Source organism: Schistocerca serialis, chromosome 12, assembly GCF_023864345.2.
Source record: "Schistocerca serialis cubense isolate TAMUIC-IGC-003099 chromosome 12, iqSchSeri2.2, whole genome shotgun sequence".
Lineage (NCBI taxonomy): Eukaryota > Metazoa > Arthropoda > Insecta > Orthoptera > Acrididae > Schistocerca > Schistocerca serialis.
Window position 1 is genome coordinate 4,325,985 of NC_064649.1, and position 21,504 is coordinate 4,347,488.

General features: G+C 44.7%; 1 protein-coding gene across 2 annotated transcripts in view; it reads right to left on the reverse strand.

Annotated features, from left to right (window-relative positions):
- LOC126428163 (tetraspanin-31) overlaps positions 1-21,236 on the reverse strand; it is a 72,692-nt gene extending 51,456 nt beyond the window's left edge. Inside the window, exons 1-2 of one of the 2 annotated variants that reach the window (XM_050090072.1) lie at positions 21,012-21,236; positions 20,610-20,777 (exon numbers count right to left, since the gene is read on the reverse strand). In XM_050090072.1, coding sequence (XP_049946029.1) covers positions 20,610-20,777; positions 21,012-21,071 — 228 coding nt within the window. In that variant the 5' untranslated portion in view covers positions 21,072-21,236. The remainder of the gene's footprint in view (positions 1-20,609; positions 20,778-21,011) is intronic. The other variant, XM_050090071.1, reaches the window with a different exon arrangement.
- Positions 21,237-21,504: the final 268 nt, after the last annotated feature.

Genomic DNA, 21,504 nt, shown 5'->3' on the forward strand with positions numbered 1-21,504 from the left:
TTACTTGCTGTATGTTTCTACTTCAGTCTAGATGTGTTACTTCTCTTCCAATGTTGTTTGCTAACATTTAACTTCTTTGGTGATAAGACTCAGTCAATGTCTGAAGATGGCCTTGTAAGCCGAAAACCGGTTAACAATAAAAGTAATATTGTAGAACAAAAGCAAACTGGTGCTTTTCATTTATTATAATGTTGTTCTACCAAGAACCAATGGAAGAGTCTGTTAATATGATCATGTTATAGGTTAACAACTAAAAGAAGACATGACACAATTTTCTGTGTCCAAAAGCACATAATATATATTACTATATTTGAGGAGTCAATTCAAGAACACCCTGCAGAAGATTGAACAAAGCAATTAATTTGGTCACTTCTCTTTCAAGGTGTTGAGCTCAGATCATGGGAACAACAGCTAAAGTAAGAACAATCTCTATCCACTTTTGACCACAAAAATGTGGATTCAGGGTGGCAGCTGTGTCATCAAAACATTTCTCACAGATTTTCACACTGAAATTACAAATTTACCTGCACCAATTTTTGTTGTATGCAAGAGCAAATATTTACTAGTTTTCACAGCAGCAACTGAAGTTATTTGAGCTGCCACATCACACACTACAAATTATTCCAAGGTTAAATAAGATATAGAATTTTAACAACAATCTCATTTGTCACAACCTCTTGTCATCCTTAGAGATTAGACTGAATTCAGTTTCCATTCCACAGACCAAAAAATTAGACGATTCTCATGTGTGTGGAACATGTGAGAAAGTATACAATAAAAAACATTGACCGTCTGAATACAATACTCACTTCCCTGATCGTTTATCAGGTGATTGTCATGATACTTAAGTACGTTACAGGAAACTAATACTGCTAGTATTTACAGAATTAATATACTGTCAGAATGAAACATAGTTATGTACTTTTAATAAATTTATCATGTACAAAATACCAACCTTGACTATTTCAACCAAGTGCTCTCAAAACTGAAATCTGACAAGACATTTTTACTTAAGCTCATCTAACAGTCCCAGTTAAGATATTCACCTACAGAGTACAAGTATTTGCCTACCAAAAAGTCCTTCAAACACTCTTTAAACTGAGCTATACCTGAAATCAAGTTTAGTGGTTACTGGCAATTTACTGAAAATTGTGTGTTCCTGAATACTGGACCCTTTTTTGGACCAAGGTAAGTGATTTTAGGTCTTCATGTAGATTGTTCTTATTCCTAGTATTGATACTATGTATTGAGCTATTGGCTGGAAATAGGGAAACATTATTTGCAACAATTTCATTAAAGAACAAATATACTGACAAGCAGTGGGAGAATATTCAGTTTCTTGAACAGATTGCTACATGATGTACTTGAATTTACACCACAAATGAGTTACCCCAGAATACGGCCCCATATGACATAATAGAATGAAATTCGGGCAGTAGTAGCCGAGTGCGACAGAAGCAGCAACAGGTAAGTAAACCGCTTTTGTGACATTTACGAGTTCCTAACCACGAGCGAATTTTATTATATCATCTGTGTGCTTTAATAGTTTAGTTTCTTGAGTTTCTGTGTGTAAATTTAAAATCTAATAGCCACAGTTCTCGCATTTTCGTTTGCGTCAGAAAGTAAATCGATTTTGTGATATATTACAAGTTCCTTATCAGGGGCAAACTATTTAGTTTCACCCGAGTGCTTCGGTAGTTAGGTTCTCGAATATCGGCGTATTACTAGACACAGTTCATGCGTTTTCGTCAGGGTCTACATTAGAGTTGCGCAGCACGTGCCGATAGTCCGTTTATCTGCACAGTTTAATTTTTTACGGTCTTCGGTACGGACAGGGTCTGCGATTGTCGTGTGCGGATGCGAGCTGAGTTGGTCGACTGGGAGGTCGCCCCGGGGCAAAGCCAGCGGCAAAAGACTTCCCAGGCAGCCGCACATAAGGCCTCCCCGGTTTGTCTGACAAACAGGTTCCAGGTGCCGTCTGTGGCTGACACTGTCGCCGAGCTGGATGCTGTCGTCTGTCCTGTTTCGGAGGAAACCATTCGGCCTGCAAGATCTGGGCAATCGCAGAGGGTGAGACTATTGGTAGTTGGGAGTTCCAACGTTAGGTGCATTATGGGGCCCCTTAGGGACTTGGCTGACAAGGATGGTAAGAAAACCAATGTGCACTCTGTGTGCATACTGGGTGGAGTCATTCCAGATGTGGAAAAGGTCGTCCTGGGTGCCATGAAGAGCACAGGGTGAAGCCAACTGCAGGTGGTGGCTCACGTCAGTACCAATGATGTGTGTCACTTTGGATCAGAAGAGATCCTCTCTGGTTTCGAGCTGCTAACAGAAGTGGTAAAGGCTGCCAGTCTTGCTTGCAAGATGAAAGCAGGGCTGACCATTTGCAGCACAGTCGACAGGACAAATTGCGGACTTCTGGTACAGAGCTGTGTGGAGGGTCCGAATCGGAGGCTCAGGCGGTTCTGCGACCGTGTAGTCTGCAGATTCCTCGACTTGCGCCAAAGGGTGGTCAGGTTTCGGGTTCCGCTGAATAAGTCGGGTGTCCACTATACGTAGGAGGCGGCTACACGGGTAGCAGGGGCTGTGTGGCGTGGAATGGGCGGTGTTTTTATGTAAGAGGGTCTCGGGATAACACAAGATGGGCTTCCGTCACAAAGGGTGCAGGCTGAACACAGGAAGAACATAGATACATGAACCATTGGTATAACAGTTGTAAATTGTCATAGCTGTGTTGAGAAAGTACCAGAGCTCCAAGCGCTAATAGAAAGCACTGATGCTCAAATCGTTATAGGCACTGAAAGCTGACTAAAGCCTGATATAAGATCAGCTGAAATTTTTGCGAAGAACCTAATGGTGTTCTGAAAAGATAGTTGGTGGTAGCGTAGTTGCTGCAGTTAGAAGTAGTTTAACTTGTGAATTTGAAGTAGATACTTCCTGTGAGTTAGTATGGGCAGAGGTCATTGTTGGCAACTGGAATAAAATAATAACTGGATCCTTTTACCAACCTCCCAGTTCAGATGATACAGTTGCTGAAAGGTTCAAAGAAAACTTGAGTGATTTCAAACACGTACCTGACTCATACGATAACAGTTGGTGGTGACTTTAATTTACCCTCGATATGTTGGTGAAAGTACGTGTTTAATTCTGAAGGTACACATAAAATACCATCCGAAATTTTGCTAAATGCATTTGCTGAAAATTATTTCGAGCAGTTAATTCATGAGCCCGCATGAATAGTAAACGGTTGTGAAAACACACTTGACCTCTTAGCAACAAATAATCCTGAGTTAATAACAAGCATCAAAACCGATATAGGGATTGTCGTAGTGAGATTGACTATTGTAATCCCCAAATCCTCGAAAAATTTACCTATTCAAAAAAGCAGATAAAAATTCACTTGGCGCCTTCCTGAGAGACAGTCTCCACTCATTCCAAATAAATAATATAAGTGGAGGCCAGATGTGGCTTGGATTCAAAGAAATAGTGTTGGCAGCAATTGAGAGGTTTATACCAAATAAACTAACAAACGACGGAGCTGATCCTCCTTGGTACCCAAAATGGGTTAGAACACTGTTGCAGAAACAACGAAACAAACATGCCAAATTTAAACAGATGCAAAATCCCCAAGATTGGCGATCTTTTACAGAAGCTCAAAACTTAGCGCAGAGTTCAATGCGAGATGCCTATAACAGTTTCCACAATGAAACTTTGTCTTGAAACCTGGCAGAAAATCCAAAGAGATTCTGGTCGTATGTGAAGTATATTAGCGGCAAGAAACAATCAATGCCTTATTCGCGCGATAACAATGAAGATACTATCAAAGACAGTGCTGCCAAAGAAGATTTACTAAACACAGCCTTCTGAAATGCCTTAATAAAAGAAGAGGATGTAAATATTCCAGAATTCAAATCGAGAACAGCTGCCAACATGAGTAACGTAGAAGTAAATATCCTCAGAGTAGTGAAGCAGCTTAAATCACTTCATAAAAGCAAGTCTTCTGGTCTAGACTGTATACCAATTAGGTTCCTTTCGGAGTATGCTGATGCATTACCTCCATACTTGACAATCATATACAACCGTTCACTCGACGAAATAACTGTACCTGAAGACTGGAAAGTTGCACAGGTCACACCAATATTCAAGAAAGGTAGTAGGAGTAATCCACTAAATTACAGGCCCATATCATTAACGTCGATATGCAGCAGGATTTTAGCACATATATTGTGTTCGAACATTATGAATTACCTCGAAGGAAACGGTCTATTGACAGACAGTCAACATGGGTTTAGAAAACATCGTTCCTGTGAAACACAACTAGCTCTTTATTCACATGAAGTGCTGAGTGCTGTTGGCAAGGGATTTCAGATCCATTCCGTGTTCCTGGATTTCTGGAAGGCTTTTGACACTGTACCACACAAGCGGCTCGTAGTAAAATTGCATGCTTATGGAATATCGTCTGAGTTATGTGACTGGATTTGCGATTTCCTGTCAGAGAGGACAGAAAGTCATCGAGTAAAACAGAATTGCTTACAGGCTTTCCCCAAGGTAGTGTTACAGGCCCTTTGTTGTTCCTTATCTATGTAAACGATTCTGGAGACAATCTGAGCAGCCGTCTTCGGTTGTTTGCAGATGACACTGTCGTTTATCGACTAATAAAGTCATCCGAAGATAAAAACAAACTGTAAAACAATTTAGAAAAAATATCTGAATGGTGCGATAAGTGGCAGTTGACCCTAAATAACAGAAAGTGTGAGGTCATTCACATGAGTGCTGAAAGGAACCCGTTAAACTTCAGTTACACAATAAATCAGTCTAATCTAAAAGCCGTACATCCGATTAAATACCTAGGTATTACAATTACAACTTAAATTGGAACGAACACATAAAAAATGTTGTGGGCAAGGCTAACCAAAGGCTGCGTTTTATCGGCACTTAGAAAATGTAACAGACCTACTAAGGACACTGCCTACACTATGCTTGTCCGTCCTCTTTTAGAATACTGCTGCGCGATGTGGGATCCTTACCAGGTAGGACTGACGGAGTACATCGAAAAAGTTCAAAGAAAGGCAGCACGTTTTGTATTATCGTGAAATATGGGAAAGAGTGTCACAGAAATGATACTGGACTTGGGCTGGAAATCATTACAAGAAAGGAGTTTTTCGTTGCGATGGAATCTTCTCACGAAATTCCAGTCACCAACTTTCTCCTCCGAATGTGAAAATATTTTGTTGACACCAACCTACACCGGCCGGAATGATCACAACGATAAAATAAGGGAAATCAGAGCAAGTACGGAAAGATATAGGTGTTCATTGTTTCTGCGTACTATATGAGACTGGAATAATAGAGAATTGTGAAGGTGGTTCGATGAACCCTCTGCCACGCACTTAAATGTGATTTGCAAAGTATCCATGTAGATGTAGACGTAGATGTAGAAAGTAAGGAGGTAAAGTAGTAGATGTAGAAAGTAAGGAGGTAAAGTATGCATGTTTTTTTTTTTTTTTTTTTTCGATTTCCATCTCCTACATATGATATAATTCACATTACAAATACAGACTTGTTTAGGCACTTCAGCAGTTCTGTGGTATGCCCTTCCCCAACTGAATGAATTATCGAGTTGTAATCCCTGAAATGTAACACTGTCAACCTCTTACATCTGCATGTCTTCATATATTATACTCACGCTGGAAGAAAATCTCTTAAAGGTTGTGAACTGCATATAGCGGGTCTTTCCACAGTTTAACGAGAGTTAATTACCTTTAAACCATTTATTAACGCAATGACAATTTGATCTGTACTTGACTTGCCATTTACTGTTATGTTTGCATCACATGCAAACAAAACAAATTTAGCATCTGGCAATGAAACAGACGAGAGGTCAATAATGTACACAAAAAAACAATAGCCCCAAGGTGTAACCGTGAGGAACACCACATGTAATTAACTCCCAATCAAATGAAGACTGACTGCTTACTCCATAGATATTACGTAATGACACCATTTATTTTACGTTAGTTAGGTAAGACTGGTTGCGGACCAAACTACCACGTCACCAGTCCCTTTTACTCACACAGACAGGTCTACACGACTGTTGATCAGAGACAGCCTACTGCACAAAACCCAGGGGAAGAAAACACCAAGATCTACCACGTCAATGAAGGTGAGATAAGGGACAAAAAGATTAAAGGAAGACAGAGAAAGAAAGGCAGGCAAGGTGCTCCACTAGGGAGCAGCTGGAAGCCCCCGAAAGCAAGAGTCCAATGAGGAGACACCAACCTCTGTCGCTTAGCTGAGGTCCCCACTCAGAAATTGCCTAGGAAAGACCGGCAACACAGATAGACAAAAGATGAACAAGTTGAAGAGACCACACGAGAGGGGTTTTACTCTTTCCTCCCCAGTCCCACCAAGCAGGGCTGCACAATGAAAACCATCCAAGAGAGAGAGAGAGAGAGAGAGGAGGGAAAGGGATAGTGGAAGCATAGGCATGCAGCATGGCAAGGAAGTAATGCTGGCCTGGGGACCCGTGGTAGTGGTAGCCAAGCATGTACTCACAAAAGAGTTGTGAGCTCCCTGAAGGGGAGGGGGGGGGGGAACCATTTTGCAGGACTGCTAGTGACATCATAATATTCTAATTTACTTATGAGGATGCTGTGATTCCCACAGTCAAAGGCTTTTGGCAGGTCACAGAAAATGGCAGTAGCCTCTAACTTGTTATCTAATTAACTATGTACATTCTTGCTGTATGTGTAAATAGCCTTCTTCATATTGAAACCCTCAAGAGACCCAAACTGTGACTTGGAGACCATATATTGTTTACAGTCAGATGCTAAGATGATGTCTGAATACAACCTTTTCAAATATTTTCGAAAAAGCCAACCAAAGTGAAATTGGTTGACAGTTTACAGAGATAATGTCAAACCATTGGCCAGTTTTGCTTTTGGCGACTTCTTGAAAAATATCTGAAAAGGTTTGTGTCAAATATCTCTTTAAACACATGACTGCAAATAATACATTGTCCTAGAGATAGTTTGTGTTCCTTAAGGGTTCCAATACAGAGAAGGCTATTTACGCTTACAGTGAGAATGTATTTAATTTGTTAGATAAAAAATTAGAGGCTACTGCAACTTTCTGTGACCTGTCAATCCTTTGACTGTTTAAATTCCTCCATTGTCATTATCTATCATGATTCTGTGCTACACTGTGTCATTGTTTGAAAACATCAAGTGCGTGAGAAATCCTCACAGGAACACACAATCAGTTTCATCTTCTCTGGATCATTTGCATGATTAACCACAATGATATGGAATGAGACCCTTTACATTCATATGTAAATATGGATACATCCCAACCATTTCCAAGTTTTTTTAACAGATGCAAATCAGTAATTGCTACCCACCATCATCTACCTGTTACACAATTAGAACTTATTTTAGGGAGTGGAAGGAGCTGTCACAAACTTTTTCTACTTTTTTCCAAATTTAGCTTTGTTGTCAGCCAGATATTTTACATCACCGCACAGGTGTTAAAACTTTTTGTGGACCCCTTCTGGGCTAAAGTTAATCTCAGTGTGGAGTAAAGAAAGTAATTTTTTCCTTCTACTACTGTAATTATGCACAATACTATGCCTTTGAAGAGTTGAGATATTTACAAGAAACTTCATGAAAGAATACACGTACTGGGGGGCAGAAGTCAAAATGTTAACTCCTCAAACAGATTTCTATTAGTAGACCATGGGTGAACACACATTATTATTACAGCAAGCCTCTGAGCAATGAAACCTTACTTATCTGATGAGTTCATCCCCTCTCCCTCCCAACATAACTTCTCATGAGATTTTACATGAAAATACACAAACACTTAGCACTTTGTCTCTCCCCAAAATTTTGTAATGATTTGAAATGTAATTATGGTTGTTATTGTTGAACTGATTTTTTTAGGTGTTCGATAATGTGTTTGTTCCTGTTCAAATTCCGGGTAACATGGACATCCAAATAGTTTGAAGTCTCCAATCTGCTTATTACTTTCTCACTATGTGTTACATTGGTGTAGTACCTCTAAATGTGCAGAAATGAAATTCTGGAGTGAGACTGCTAGAAGCTGGTGAAGCACTGCTTCCACTGAAATGAGTGAAAATAAAACGTAGGCTAAATTTTCAGTGTTGACCTACAAAACTTCTAGTGTTCAAATATGAATACATCTTTTATATATGTAAGTAAAATTAGAAAAGCTCACGTTAAAAACTGTGTGTTAGTGGCAAGGTCACAACTATGTGCAAATTTTTTGAGTCATGTTACACTCATTTGCACTTTTAATCGTGCAATGGGAAACTGACCTGAAGTCTGAGAACCCAATGAGAATAAAATACATTCTCAAGGACACCAAGTGCTGAGGAGTCACCAGTGTGACTCACTTCACCCATTTTGATGAAACGCACAAGGGTAGGGGCCTATTAATCGTCGGCAGTTCAAATGTACGGTGACTGATGTACCCCTTAGGGAAATGACAGTAAGGGACAGGGAAGGACACAAGGTGCACTCAGTGTGTATGCCTGGGGGCCTCATTCAACATGTTGAAGAGACTATTCCAACAGCCACTGAGGAAACAGGTAACAACCAACTGCAAATTTTGGCGGCTGTTGGAACAAATGACGCCCGTCATTTGGGCCCTGATGTCATTCTCGGGTCATTCCAGTGACCGGCGTAGAAGAGTGGGAGGTGGTGGTGGTTGTTGGGATGTTTAAGGGGGACTAAACAGCGAAGGTCATCAGTCCCCCATTCCAAAAACAGGCGAGCCGAAAATCGGCGGAGCAGGTAAAAACCAAAGAGGGGGGGGGGGCGGGGGGGGGGGGGGAGGAGACGCCCCCCCAAGTGCTAAAAGAACACAAATGCAGCAACAAACACCACAGACAAGAAGAGTACAGATGAACACCAGACAGAAAGAAACAGAAGAAAAGAAGACGGCCGGAGACTGGTTGACTGACCACGAGAACAAAAAAAGGGAAAGAGTCAACCATCCGACGACACACCAAAACAGCAACAAATATTGAAAGACGCGAGGACAAAAGACACAGAAAGGGAAAGGTGCAGGACCTCCCTAAACGGAACCATAAAAAGGACTACAACGGGATAAAATTTAAAATGTCATCAGCCATGGAGGCATCATCGCATAAAACCAAAGGCAAAGTGCCCGGGAGATTAAAAGACTGCCAGAGGGTGTGCAGTCGGGGACACTCCAACAGAATGTGGGCGACCGTCAGCCGGGACCCACACCGACACAGGGGGGGATCCTCCTGACGCAAAAGATTGCCGTGCGTCAGGTAGGTATGGCCGATGCGGAGCCGACACAGGATAACAGAGTCTATGCAAGAAGCCCGCAGGGAGGAGCGCCACACATCGGTCGTCTCCTTGACAGCCCGCAGTTTATTCGGGGACGTCATGCCACGCCACTCAGCAGTCCACAGCCCAAGCACCTGACGGCGCAATACCAGCTGCTGATCGCGAGCCGTGAGGCCGATCTCCAAAGCTGGGGCGTTGATCGCCCCTTTGGCCAGCCTGTCGACACGTTCGTTCCCCGGGATGCCAACGTGACCTAGCGTCCAAACAAAGACCACCGAACGACCAGAACGGGTAATGGCGGAAACAGACTCCTGAATAGAGGACACCAGAGGAGAAGAGGAATAGCAGCGGTTGATGGCCTGGAGGCTGCTCAGGGAGTCACTGCAGATGACGATGGACGTACCTGAGCAGAAACGCATATGCTCAAGAGCGCGCAATATGGCCACCAGCTCTGCAGTAAAAATACTGCAGCCAGCCGGCAAGGAGCGCTGCTCAACATGGGCAGCGTGAGCAAAAGCGTAGGCAGTGCGACCATCAACAGTGTAGACAGTCTCACAGCCCGAAAATGAGGCGAGGAGCGCAAGAAAATGGCGACGGAGGGCCACAGGCGGAACCGAGTCCTTGGGTCCCTGTGCCAAGTCCAGACGGATGGATGGCCGGGGCAAACACCAGGGAGACATAGGTGCACGGATCCGGAAGGGAGGCAGAAAAGGGAATGACCCCAGTTCCGACAGCAGGGACTGGACACGGACAGCTATGGAAAGCCCAGACCTAGGTCGCCTTTCGGGCAGAGGGAGAACCATGGCAGGGAAAAGCAGGCGACGATTGGGATGGCCCGGCGAGCAATGCCCATGGACAGCATAGTCGGCGAGCAGTCGATGGCGGCGAATCCGCAGTGGGGGAACCCCGGCCTCCACCAGTAGACTATCCACGGGGCTCGTACGAAAAGCGCCAGTTGCAAGTCAAACCCCACAGTGGTGTATGGGGTCTAACAACTTCAACACTGAGGGTGATGCAGACCCATAGGCCAGGCTCCTATAATCAAGCCTGGACTGCACAAGGGCCCTTTATAATCGCAACAGCGTGCAGCAATCCGCACCCCAAGATGTGTGGCTCAGGCAGCGGAGGGCGTTGAGGTGCCTCCAGCACTTTTGCTTCAGCTGAGTAATATGAGGAACCCATGTGAGCCGGGCATCAAAGACGAGTCCTAAGAAGCGGCAAGTGTCCACAACTTCAAGCAGGTGGCCGTTGAGGTAAAGTTCAGGATGAGGGTGGACCGTCCGACGCCTGCAGAAGTGCATAACTCGAATCTTGGCAGCAGAGAACTGAAAACCATGAGTCAGAGCCCATGATGCTGCCTTGCGAACGGCTACTTGCAGCCTGCGTTCGGCGACTCCCGTAGTCGTGGAGCTAAAGGAGATGCAAAAGTCATCGGCATACAAAGGAGACACCGCCGACCCCACGGCTGCAGCCAGACCATTAATGGCCACTAGAAATAAGGAGACGCTCAACACCGAGCACTGTGGGACCCCATTTTCCTGTGTATAAGAGGAACTAGAGGTGGCATTGACTTGCACCCGGAAAGAGCGGCGCAATAAAAAGGTTTGAAGAAAAGCCGGGAGCTGACCACGAAGACCCCACTCATGCAACGTAGCAAGGATGTGATGCCTCCATGTGGTGTCATACACCTTCCGCACATCAAAAAAGACAGCAAAGAGATGCTGACGTCGGGCAAAGGCCGTACGGATAGCAGATTCCAGCCGCACCAAACTGTCCGCTGCAGACCCGCCCCAACGGAAGCCACCCTGGGATGGAGCGAGGAGACCGCGCGACTCAAGGACCCAACACAAACGCCGCCCCACCATATGTTCGAGCAATTTGCACAAAACGTTGGTGAGGGTAATGGGACGATAGCTCTCCACCGCCAGTGGGTCCGCACCGGGCTTCAAGATGGGGACAATAACACCCTCTCGCCATTGCGACGGGAACACGCCCTCGCTCCAAATGTGGTTAAAGATGGTGAGAATGTGTCTCTGGCAGTCCCTGGAGAGATGCTTCAGCATCTGTGCGTGGATGCAGTCTGGTCCTGATGCCGTATCAGAGCAATCGGCGAGGGCAGCGAGGAATTCCCTCTCGCTGAAAGGAGCATTGTATTTTTCAGAACGACGCGTGTGGAACGATAACGGCGTCTGCTCCTCCTTTAGAGAGCGAAAGGCGGGGGGATAAGTTGCGGTTGCAGAGCTCTTAGCAAAGAGCGCAGCAAGGCGTTCAGCAATGGCGGCAGTGTCCGTGCAGACAGCGCCGTCCAAGGAGATCCCAGGGACACCCATAAGGGTCTGGTATCCATAAATCCGCAGGATCCGGGACCACACGAGCGAGGGGGAGACACGGGAGCCCAAGGATGAGACATACCTCTCCCAGCACTCCTGCTTACGCCGTGCAATAAGACGATGGGCCAAGGCACGGAGCCTCTTAAAGGCGATGAGGGTCTCTAGAGACAGGTGCCGCCTATGATGCTGGAGAGCCCGCCTACGGTCGCGAATAGCCTCAGCAATCTCCAGCGACCACCAGGGTACAGCCTTACGCCGAGGGAGTCCAGAAGAGCGGGGGATGGCAGCCTCTGCCGCCAAAATGAGTGACGTGGTTAAGACACGGACCACCTCGTCAATGTCACCCTATGGGGGAGACTCAATGGTTGCAGCGGAAGTAAAAGCCGGCCAGTCAGCCCTGTGGAGAGCCCAGCGGGGCAGGCGCCCAGAAGAATGACACTGGGGCAGTGACAAATAGATGGGAAAATGGTCACTACCACACAGGTCAGGATGCACCCTCCAGTGGAGGGATGGGACAAGTCCGGGGCTGCAAAGAGAGAGATCGATGGCCGAGAACGAGCCATGGGCCACACTGAAATGTGTGGGAGCACCGGTGTTCAAGAGGCTAAGGTCGAGCTGAGCCAACAAATGCTCCACGGCACGACCGCGGTCATCGGAGACAGTCCCACCCCATAGAGGGTTGTGGGCATTGAAATCGCCCAGCAACAAGAAAGGTGGCGGCAATTGGGCTATCAGTGCTGCCAGGGCAGGCAGCGCAACATCACCATCCGGTGGAAGGTAAATACTGCAGACGGTAATAGCCTGCAGCGTCCACACCCTAACAGCGACAGCCTCTAGCGCTGTGAAGAGACATAGATGCAGACGCCACCAGACACCCTTTCATAAGCTGCTCGGTTCTTATAATAACCCTGATAGCCACGGAGGGCGGGGGTTCGCATTGCTGGAAACCATGTTTCCTGCAGAGCAATGCAAAGGAAAGGATGAAGGCTGATAAGTTGGCGGAGCTCAGCTAGATGGTGGAAGAAACCGCTGCAGTTCCACTGGAGGATGGTATTGGCCATGGATGAGAAAGGCGTGAAGGGACTGGGGAGGCATATTACGCCTCCTGGGCCCCTGCTGCTACTGAGTCACCACCTGTACAACAGCCATCCATTGCGTCCGAGGGACTGGCGAGATCCAGGTCCTCAGCGGACGCCAGAATCTCCACCTCATCTTCGGACGCAGAGTGAGAAGGTTGCGGTGGGACAGGTGCCACCGCAATGTCAGGATGCTTGGGAGCCTTTTTCTTGGACTACTTTGCGTGCTGTGCCTTAGGTGGTTCTGGCTGGGAGGGCCTCACTGGGTCAGTCTCAGGGACGGAAGACGACCGTGACGCCCTACGACCAGCGACCGGTGGTTGTTTGAGATACCTGCGGGTGTCCACTTTGGCACTGGGCAAAGCGTGGGATGGGAGAGCCCCAAGGGACCCCTTCTGGGTGGGAGGAGCCGAAGAAGGCTCACGCTTCTCCGGCTGGAAAGGGGGAACAGATGTCCCCCGTGGTTGGGGTGGTGTTGCTCCTGAAGTAGATGGAGCAGGAGCAACAGGGAGTGAAGTGCCCCCACAACCAAGGGGGCCGGTGAATTCTGAGAGCTGAGATCGAACTGTAGGTGACGACACTGTAGAGGTTCGAACCGGTGTTGCAGCAGCGGCATAGGTAGACGTCATGGGCACAGGATGTAGCCGCTCATATTTCCACCTTGCCTCGGTGTAGGTCAGGCAGTCCAGGGTCTTATATTCCATTATCTTCCTTTCCTTCTGGAAGATCCGACAGTCCGGTGAGCAGGGGGAATGGTGTTCTCCGCAGTTAACACAGATGGGAGGCGGAGCACATGGAGTATTGGGATGCGAAGGACGTCCACAATCTCGACATGTGATGCCGGAAGTGCAGCGAGATGACATGTGCCCGAACTTCCAGCATTTAAAACACCGCATCGGGGGAGGGATATATGGCTTCACATCACAACGGTAAACCATCACCTTGACCTTTTCGAATAGAACATCATCTTCGAAGGCCAAGATGAAGGCACCAGTGGCTACCTGATTATCCCTCAGACCCCGATGAACGCGCCGGACGAAGTGAACACCTCGTCGTTCTAAGTTGGCACGTAGTTCATCGTCGGACTGCAGAAGAAGATCCCTGTGGAATATAATACCCTGGACCATGTTGAGACTCTTATGCGGCATGATGCTAACGGAAACATCCCCCAACTTGTCACAATTGAGCAACCTCCGTGACTGGGCAGAGGATGCTGTTTTGATGAGCACTGAACCAGAGCGCATTTTGGACAAGCCCTCCACCTCCCCGAACTTGTCCTCTAAATGCTCCACAAAAAAACTGGGGCTTGGTTGACATAAACGATTCCCCATCAACTCGCGTACACACAAGGAACCGGGAGGAATATTCTCCACTGCCTTCTTTTGCCATACGTTCCTCCCATGCAGTGGCCAGGGAGGGAAATGATCGTGATTCGTTTTTCTTGCCGTTGAGGTTAGACCTCGATCGCTTAGAGACTGCTGGTGGAGGCCCACCAGCGAGAGATGATGTACCATGCTTCATTGCGGGTCATCCGCCCTGATGCCACCCACTCCGACCAGGGGCTCTCCCCACGGATGCCACCCAGCCACAGCAAAGACCACCTGGCAGGATGGCCTTCGCCGGGAGTCCCGATGCCCCAGAGGGATAGGCATCTACTCCTCGGCATACGTGGGGAGGTAGCAGCTCAGGCATCAGCAGTGCGATCCCTGTGTAGTCAGGGGGCTACCACCAAGAGGGTACATGACGACCCCACCACAACGGACTGGCTACCGTGCTGGATGTCGGGTGTCGAATATCCATATGTGTCCGGAGGGCAAAGATGGAAGTTCATAATGGAGGGCATGTATGCTGCCCGGAACACACAGCAGCTGATGTGGCTGGAAGCACGGTGTAAGGCCAACTCCATGACAATATCGGTTGTGCCAGAGCTTAGGGCAAGCGGGATATATAATACACCACGTAAGGCGTCCTTTCCCAAATGGTACGCACTAACAGAAAATTTTGAAAGTTAGGGGTCAAACCCCGTAGGGGACCATCACATTAAGGCCGAAACGTTTGAGACTCCTTTTAGTCGCCTCTTACGACAGGCAGGAATACCGCAGGCCTATTCTTACCCCCGGACCCGCAGGGGGAGAAGAGTGGGAAGACAAGCCTCACCCGTGGAGTTTCAACGAAGCTGAAAATTTGCAGCATTGTCCCCAGAACAGATCGAGACCAGTCGGTTCCAAGTCCAGTGGAAGGACTGAACCGGAGACTTCCAAAATTCTATGACACGCTAGGCTGCAATTTCTTGGACTTGCGCCACAGTGTTAAGAACTGAAGGGTTCATCTAAATAGGTCAGATATGGACCACACGCCAGAGCTGCTAACCAGGTAGCTGACTGAGTGAGGTGCCCACAAGGATTGTTTAGATTAAGTGACTCCATCCAATCCAGATAACAACAGATGTAGGAAACCAGGACGTATCAGCATAAGATCAAAAGAAACGCCTCCCACAGATGAGTATTAAAATCCTATCACTCAACTGCCGAAGCATTCACAACAAAGTGGCAAATTCAAAGTGCTCCTGAAAAGCAGTGAAGTCCACATAATACCACGTACAGAACGCTGGTTGAAACCTGAAATTGATAGCTGTGAGATTTTTGGGGAAAATTTAAGTGTAAATTGAAAGGATATAAGCCAATGGGGTTGGCGGTGGTGTATTTGCCGCAGGGGACGAGAAACTCAAATTCAGCGAGACCGAAGCTGAAACTGCGTGAGAGACTTTTTGGGCAAGACTCAGTATGACAGGTAGACATCAAATGATAACTGGATCCTTCTATCACCCACCACCCATCATCTCCTGATGTATCTGGAAACTTAAGAGAAAACCTCAGTTCACTTATACATAAGTTCCCCAATCATACTGTAGTCACTGGTGGAGCCTTTAATCAACCAACAATTAACTGGGAAAAGTAAAGTTTTGTTAGTGGCGGGCACTATAAGACATTCTGTGAAACATTACTAAATGCCTTCTCTGAAAACTACCTAGAACAGACAGTTTGGCGCCCCACTCATGATGGAAATATTCTGGATCTAATGGCAACAAATGGACCTGACCTCTCTAAAGATGCCCAGATAGAAACTACTATAAGTGATAATAGCAATGATTATTATGAAAACAAGCAGAAGGATGTACATGGTCAGCAAACGATTAAAAAAATCAGTAGTCATATCTCAAGCACGAATTTGAAACTTTTTAGCACAGAGCAGGAGGATGTAGAGGAACTATGGTGCAAGTTTAAAAGAGTAAGTGACCATGCACTGGATAGGTATCTACCCGGCAGAACAGTTCACAATGGTAGGGGCCCCATGTTATACAGCCACTGTACGGAAACTTCTAAATAAACAGAGAATACTGCATAATAGATGTAAACGTGCAAGACTATAGATAGAGATATGCTGAATTAAACACATTTGGCTATCAATGGAGAAATACATAAAGCCTTCAATGGCTACTGCATCAGAATATTGTCAAATGATCTTTCACAAAACCGTAAGAAATTCTGGTTATGTAAAGATTGTTAGTGGCACCAAAGTTGGTGTCCAGTCTCAAGCAAATGAGACAGAAATTGACTCTGAGGGGTAGCAGAACAAAAGCTGAAGTTGAAATGCTTAACTATTTTCAAATGTGCCTTTAAAAAATAAAACCCAAAAAATTGCCCCAATTTAACACTCGTGTCAATGAAAAGATGAGTGAAATCAATATCAATGCCAGTGATGTTGAGTACAGTTGGAAGCATTAAAATCGAACAAAGTTCCAGTGCCCGATGGAATCCCTATCCGATTTTATACCAAATCTGTGGCTGAGTTAGCCCCTCTTCTAACTATAACCTATCCTAGATCCTCGAACATAAAGTCATGTCCAGTTCTCAGAAGAAAGCATACACACCCAGCTTCAAAAAAGGTAGAAGAAGTGATCTACAACAGTACTGTCCAATATCCTTGACATCGAATTGTTGTCAAATCTTAGAACACATTCTGTGCTGGTATCTTGAACAGAATGACCTCCTCTACGCCAACCAGCATGGATTCTGAGAACAATGATCATGTGAAACCGAACTGTACTTTTCCCACATGACATACTGAAAGCTTTGAATCAAGGCAGTCAGATAATGCAGTATATCTTGGTTTTCGAAAATCATTTGATTTGGCACCACACCTGAGCTTATTGTTAAAAGTTCAATCATATGGGGTATCATTCGAACTCCTGTTGTTAACATTGCATATAATGACCTTGTCGACAATATTAATAGTAACCCCAGGCTTTTTGCAGAAGATGCAATTACCTACAATGAAAGACTGCCTGAAAGAAGCTGCATAAATATCCAGTAAGATATCGATAAGCTTTCAAAGTGGTGCAAAGATGGGAAACTTGCTTCAAATGTTCAGAAATGTAAAACTGTTCACTTCACAAATCGAATATACATAGTAGTCTGTAACAACAAAATCAATGAGCCACTGTTGGAATCGGCCAACTCGTACAAACACCTGCGTGTAAAACTATGTAAGGATATGAAATGGAATGATCACATAGTGTCAGTTGTGGGGAAAGCAGTTGGTAGACTTCAGTTTATTGGTAAAATATTAGGGTATTGCAATCAGTCTACAAAGAAGATTGCTTACAAATCACTCGTGTGACTGATTCTGGAATATTGCTCAAGTGTGTAGGGCCCCTACTAAATAGGACTGATGGGAGATATGAACCTGTACAGAAAAGAGCAGTACAAATGATCGCAAGTTTGTACGACTCATGAGAGAGTGTCACAGAGATGCTGAAGTAACTGAACTGGTAGAGTCTTGAAGATAGATGTAAACTACATCAAGAAATTCTACTAACAAAATGTCAAGAACCAGCCTTAAATTATGACTCTAAGAATATACTACGATCCCCTACATATCACTCACATGGGGATCATAAGGACAAGATTAGAATAATTACGGCATGCACAGAGGCATTCAAAAGGTTATTCTTCCTGTGCTCTACACACAAATGTAATGGGAAGAAACCTAATAGCTGGTACAGTGGGACGTACCCTCTACCATGCATTACACAGTGATTTGCAGAGTATGGATGTAGATGACTTAGCAAAAATCACAACAACTGGACATAGGAAGTCTTCACATAGGCTACCTAAATGTGATTTTTAACAAAATGACTAAGAAAATTCCTTTCTACCAACAAAACATTTGACTAGCATTGGTCAATAATATTTCCTGACTTTTCAAGTAAAATCCATTTTTCTGAAAACTACCCTTTTGACGCAATACCATCCTGTCATGCATCATGGACACACATTTGCATTAACTTGTCAGCAAAAATAAAAAGCTTAGCTGCCAGTAGTAACATACAGTTTAAAAGCATTATAAAATATTTATAAATAGCTAACCCCGACCCCACTGATATGTTTCCCAGCAGAATCAGTGGTTGTATATTTATTATTAACTAGATCCCATCCTTTCGCCACTCTTTCTATTCAATAAATTTTCAGCATCCCTCAAAGGGTCAAGAGGGTCATAGCTGCTTTGTGACACACACAACATCCTTAACAATCTCAAAGAGTCAAGAGGGTCATAGCTGTTTTGTGGCACACACCACATCCTTAACAATCTCCTCACTTTGGGTCTACAGAACAACCAGTGCATGTGATGTAATCTAAAACCAACTTTATTTCTGGAGCATCATTTGGGAGGGGCAATACCAACATAAACATCCCAACAAGTCCTATTTATTGATCTATCCAAGGACATAACACCTGGGGAAAAAAAGAAAACCACATAGTCATTTTATGTTTAAAGCATTACATCTAGAAATGTGTTCTGTAAAGACCGAGCAACATGCTGTAACTGTCCTCTAAAAGTCTGCTCAGTAAAAATCAGCGCATACCCACCAGGGTTTCTTCAACATTCTCAGAAGCTAGTGAGGACAACGCAGAATCAATAAATGTTATCAAAGGTCCCAACTTCAATCAAAGACATGTCGACAGACTTAACTATGATAAAAAGTCCCCACGCATTTATAAACAAGACAGTGCATAGCACCAACACTGGTATGAAGGGGGAGAAAAAACAGACTTTTTTGTGGACAGGTGAAGAATGAGGAAGGAAATCATCTATATCATTTATGAATTTGGGCAAATAGCGGAAAACCTAAATCTGGATAACTGGAAAGGAGTATGAACAATTATTTTGCCACATTCAAGTCCAGTGTCTACCCAAAGTGCCACTTCACATTATCCTTGATAACGCACATTCAGATAGTGATTACTATATAATGCAATTTTCTCAACATGTACCTACATTCAAGTCTAATCATGTACGTTGTCCATGGTATCGCTACAAGTAACACAAGACATTATGTACTGCTAGTCACTCTGTGTGCCCACTTTTATTTTCAATACATCGTGCACACCAAGTTTGGTGAGGCGAGAATGTGATAGCTTAGAGAGGAAGGGAGGGAGAGGGGGAGGGAGAGAGAGGGAGGGGACGGGGAGGGAGGAAGGGGAGGGGGAGAGAGGGAATAAGGGGGGGAGGGGAAGGGAGGGAGGGAGGGAGAGTAAATAAATTTCATGTGCTATCACATTCTGCAATTGAGCTGTATAGCTAATTTTTCACGCTCCCTCCTTTCCTGCAGATTCCAAGTTAAGATCCACAAACAGATATCCTCACTGCCAAGTCTGTGTCCTCAAATATAGACAAAGATGACTAGTTTTTCCACTACAGCTGGCATTTCAACATGTTGGTGATATGTCAACTTTTCGAATGAATAGTGAATCATTACACGGCTGTAACTGTGCTGATCACATCTTAAGTCACACATAATAGCTAGAACCACATAAGTAACTTTACTCAGTGACACAACAAAAATTATTAAAAATAGGTGAAGATGTATAAGAGGTGTTCAAAAAGAAACGAGTGGAGGCATAATTACAGAAATCATTACCTGCATGTTAGAGTTATTGACTCTGGCTGTTGAGATGCTTGTCCCACTTTAACACAAGGCGATGAATGGCTGTCTCATAAAATTCCCAGGGCTGCAATGTTAACCAGTTCCACATGTACAGCTGGACATCGTCATCCGAGGTGAATCGTTTGCCCCTCAAGAGCCTTTTTTAAGGGTACCAAAAATGGTGTAATCATTCGGAGAGAGGTTCAGACTGTATGGAGGGTGGCCGATAATCTCCCATTGAAATTTCTGCAGGAGTGTCACGACTGTATGGTCATATGAGACTTTGCATTGTCGTGGAACAGAATGACCCCATGGTTAGATTGCCTGGTCGTTTTGATTTGGTCACTTGGCAAAGGGTGGTCAAGGTTTGCGAGTAATGCTGGGCATTTACTATTGTCCCGTGCTGCATGAAGTTAATCAGAAGGGGACCATCTTTGGGCCCCTTATAAACGCTCTGGGGTGCAAACAATTCCCCTTGGACAATGACGTCCATCTGTACGTGGAGAAGTCGTTAACACTGCAGACCCGGGAATTTTAGGGACGGCCTTTCACTGCCTTGTGTCACAGTGGGACAAGCGTCTCAACAGCCAGGGTCAATACCTCTAACATACAGGTACTGCTTTCTGTAATTATGCCTCCAGCTCGTTTCTCTTTGAACACCACTTATATTACAATGCACCCATTAATTTGCATCTTAAGTTGTATATTTTCAAAATCTTTACGGTGTCCACGGAACCAGTTATTCGACGTACCATAATGGAATAACGTAGATGGGGGTACAAAACATAATAAATTTTCTAGGCTCATCATTGGTAGTTATCACTTTTGGAAAGTTGATCAGACCGGAACAATTAAATAAAATGTTGTGCAAGGATACAAAAAACAACAGCACTTGATGATGCTTGATAGCACCAATTAGTCCAAGAATGGAAATGAGAATAAGAAAGACGCCACAGGCAAGGATGCCGCCAATAATCGGCAGGTTTTCACCAAGTGGCGTAGCGCGTCCATAGACAGCAACTCCAATTAGAATGAAGGCGACAACCTGTAAATTGTGGATGAAGTGTGTTAATTACCAAGTATTCAACACCTTGTTCATGTAGTAAACAAGACTGAGTAATCGTAAACAGCACCTGGTTATGTAATTAACGTAGAATACAGTTATGCAATTATGCATTAATAACATAAATTTAAACCGGATGCTAGCTTTATAAACAGATGATTTATAAAATCTTTTGCCGGTATATTGACCTATGGCAATTGTATTTTGGCTACTTACGATATACAAAATGTTTAACGCAGTAAGTGCGTTTTTCGAACACGTAAATCCACCACACATATTCAGATCATTCAACAACTGCTTGTAGTTTTACTGAGTCGGTCTCCACACGATAATAAACATTCGGTCTTCAAAAAACAAAAAAAAAAAGAATCCAGTGGTCACGAGGTACAATAATGCCAGACGAACTTCATCTGCGCTATTCAACTTACAACTGTCAAGCAAAACCAAAGATGATATTAGGGAAGGCTACAGTGCAGTGCTATCAAGAGTGATACAGGATGTCTTTACAGAAAAATAGAGCTTTGAACACAAGGAGATTAGAACATAGAGAAGGTTCTTATTTTCTAACCTCCTTGATTAGAATGTACTTCTTGTCGGAATCATGGCCAGTGGTTAAAATACTACGTCACTGTTGCATCTAGATGCTTCTGATGACAAATTGTGACGATGCACAACGCGTCACTTTTATCCCAGATCACCAAATTTAAAA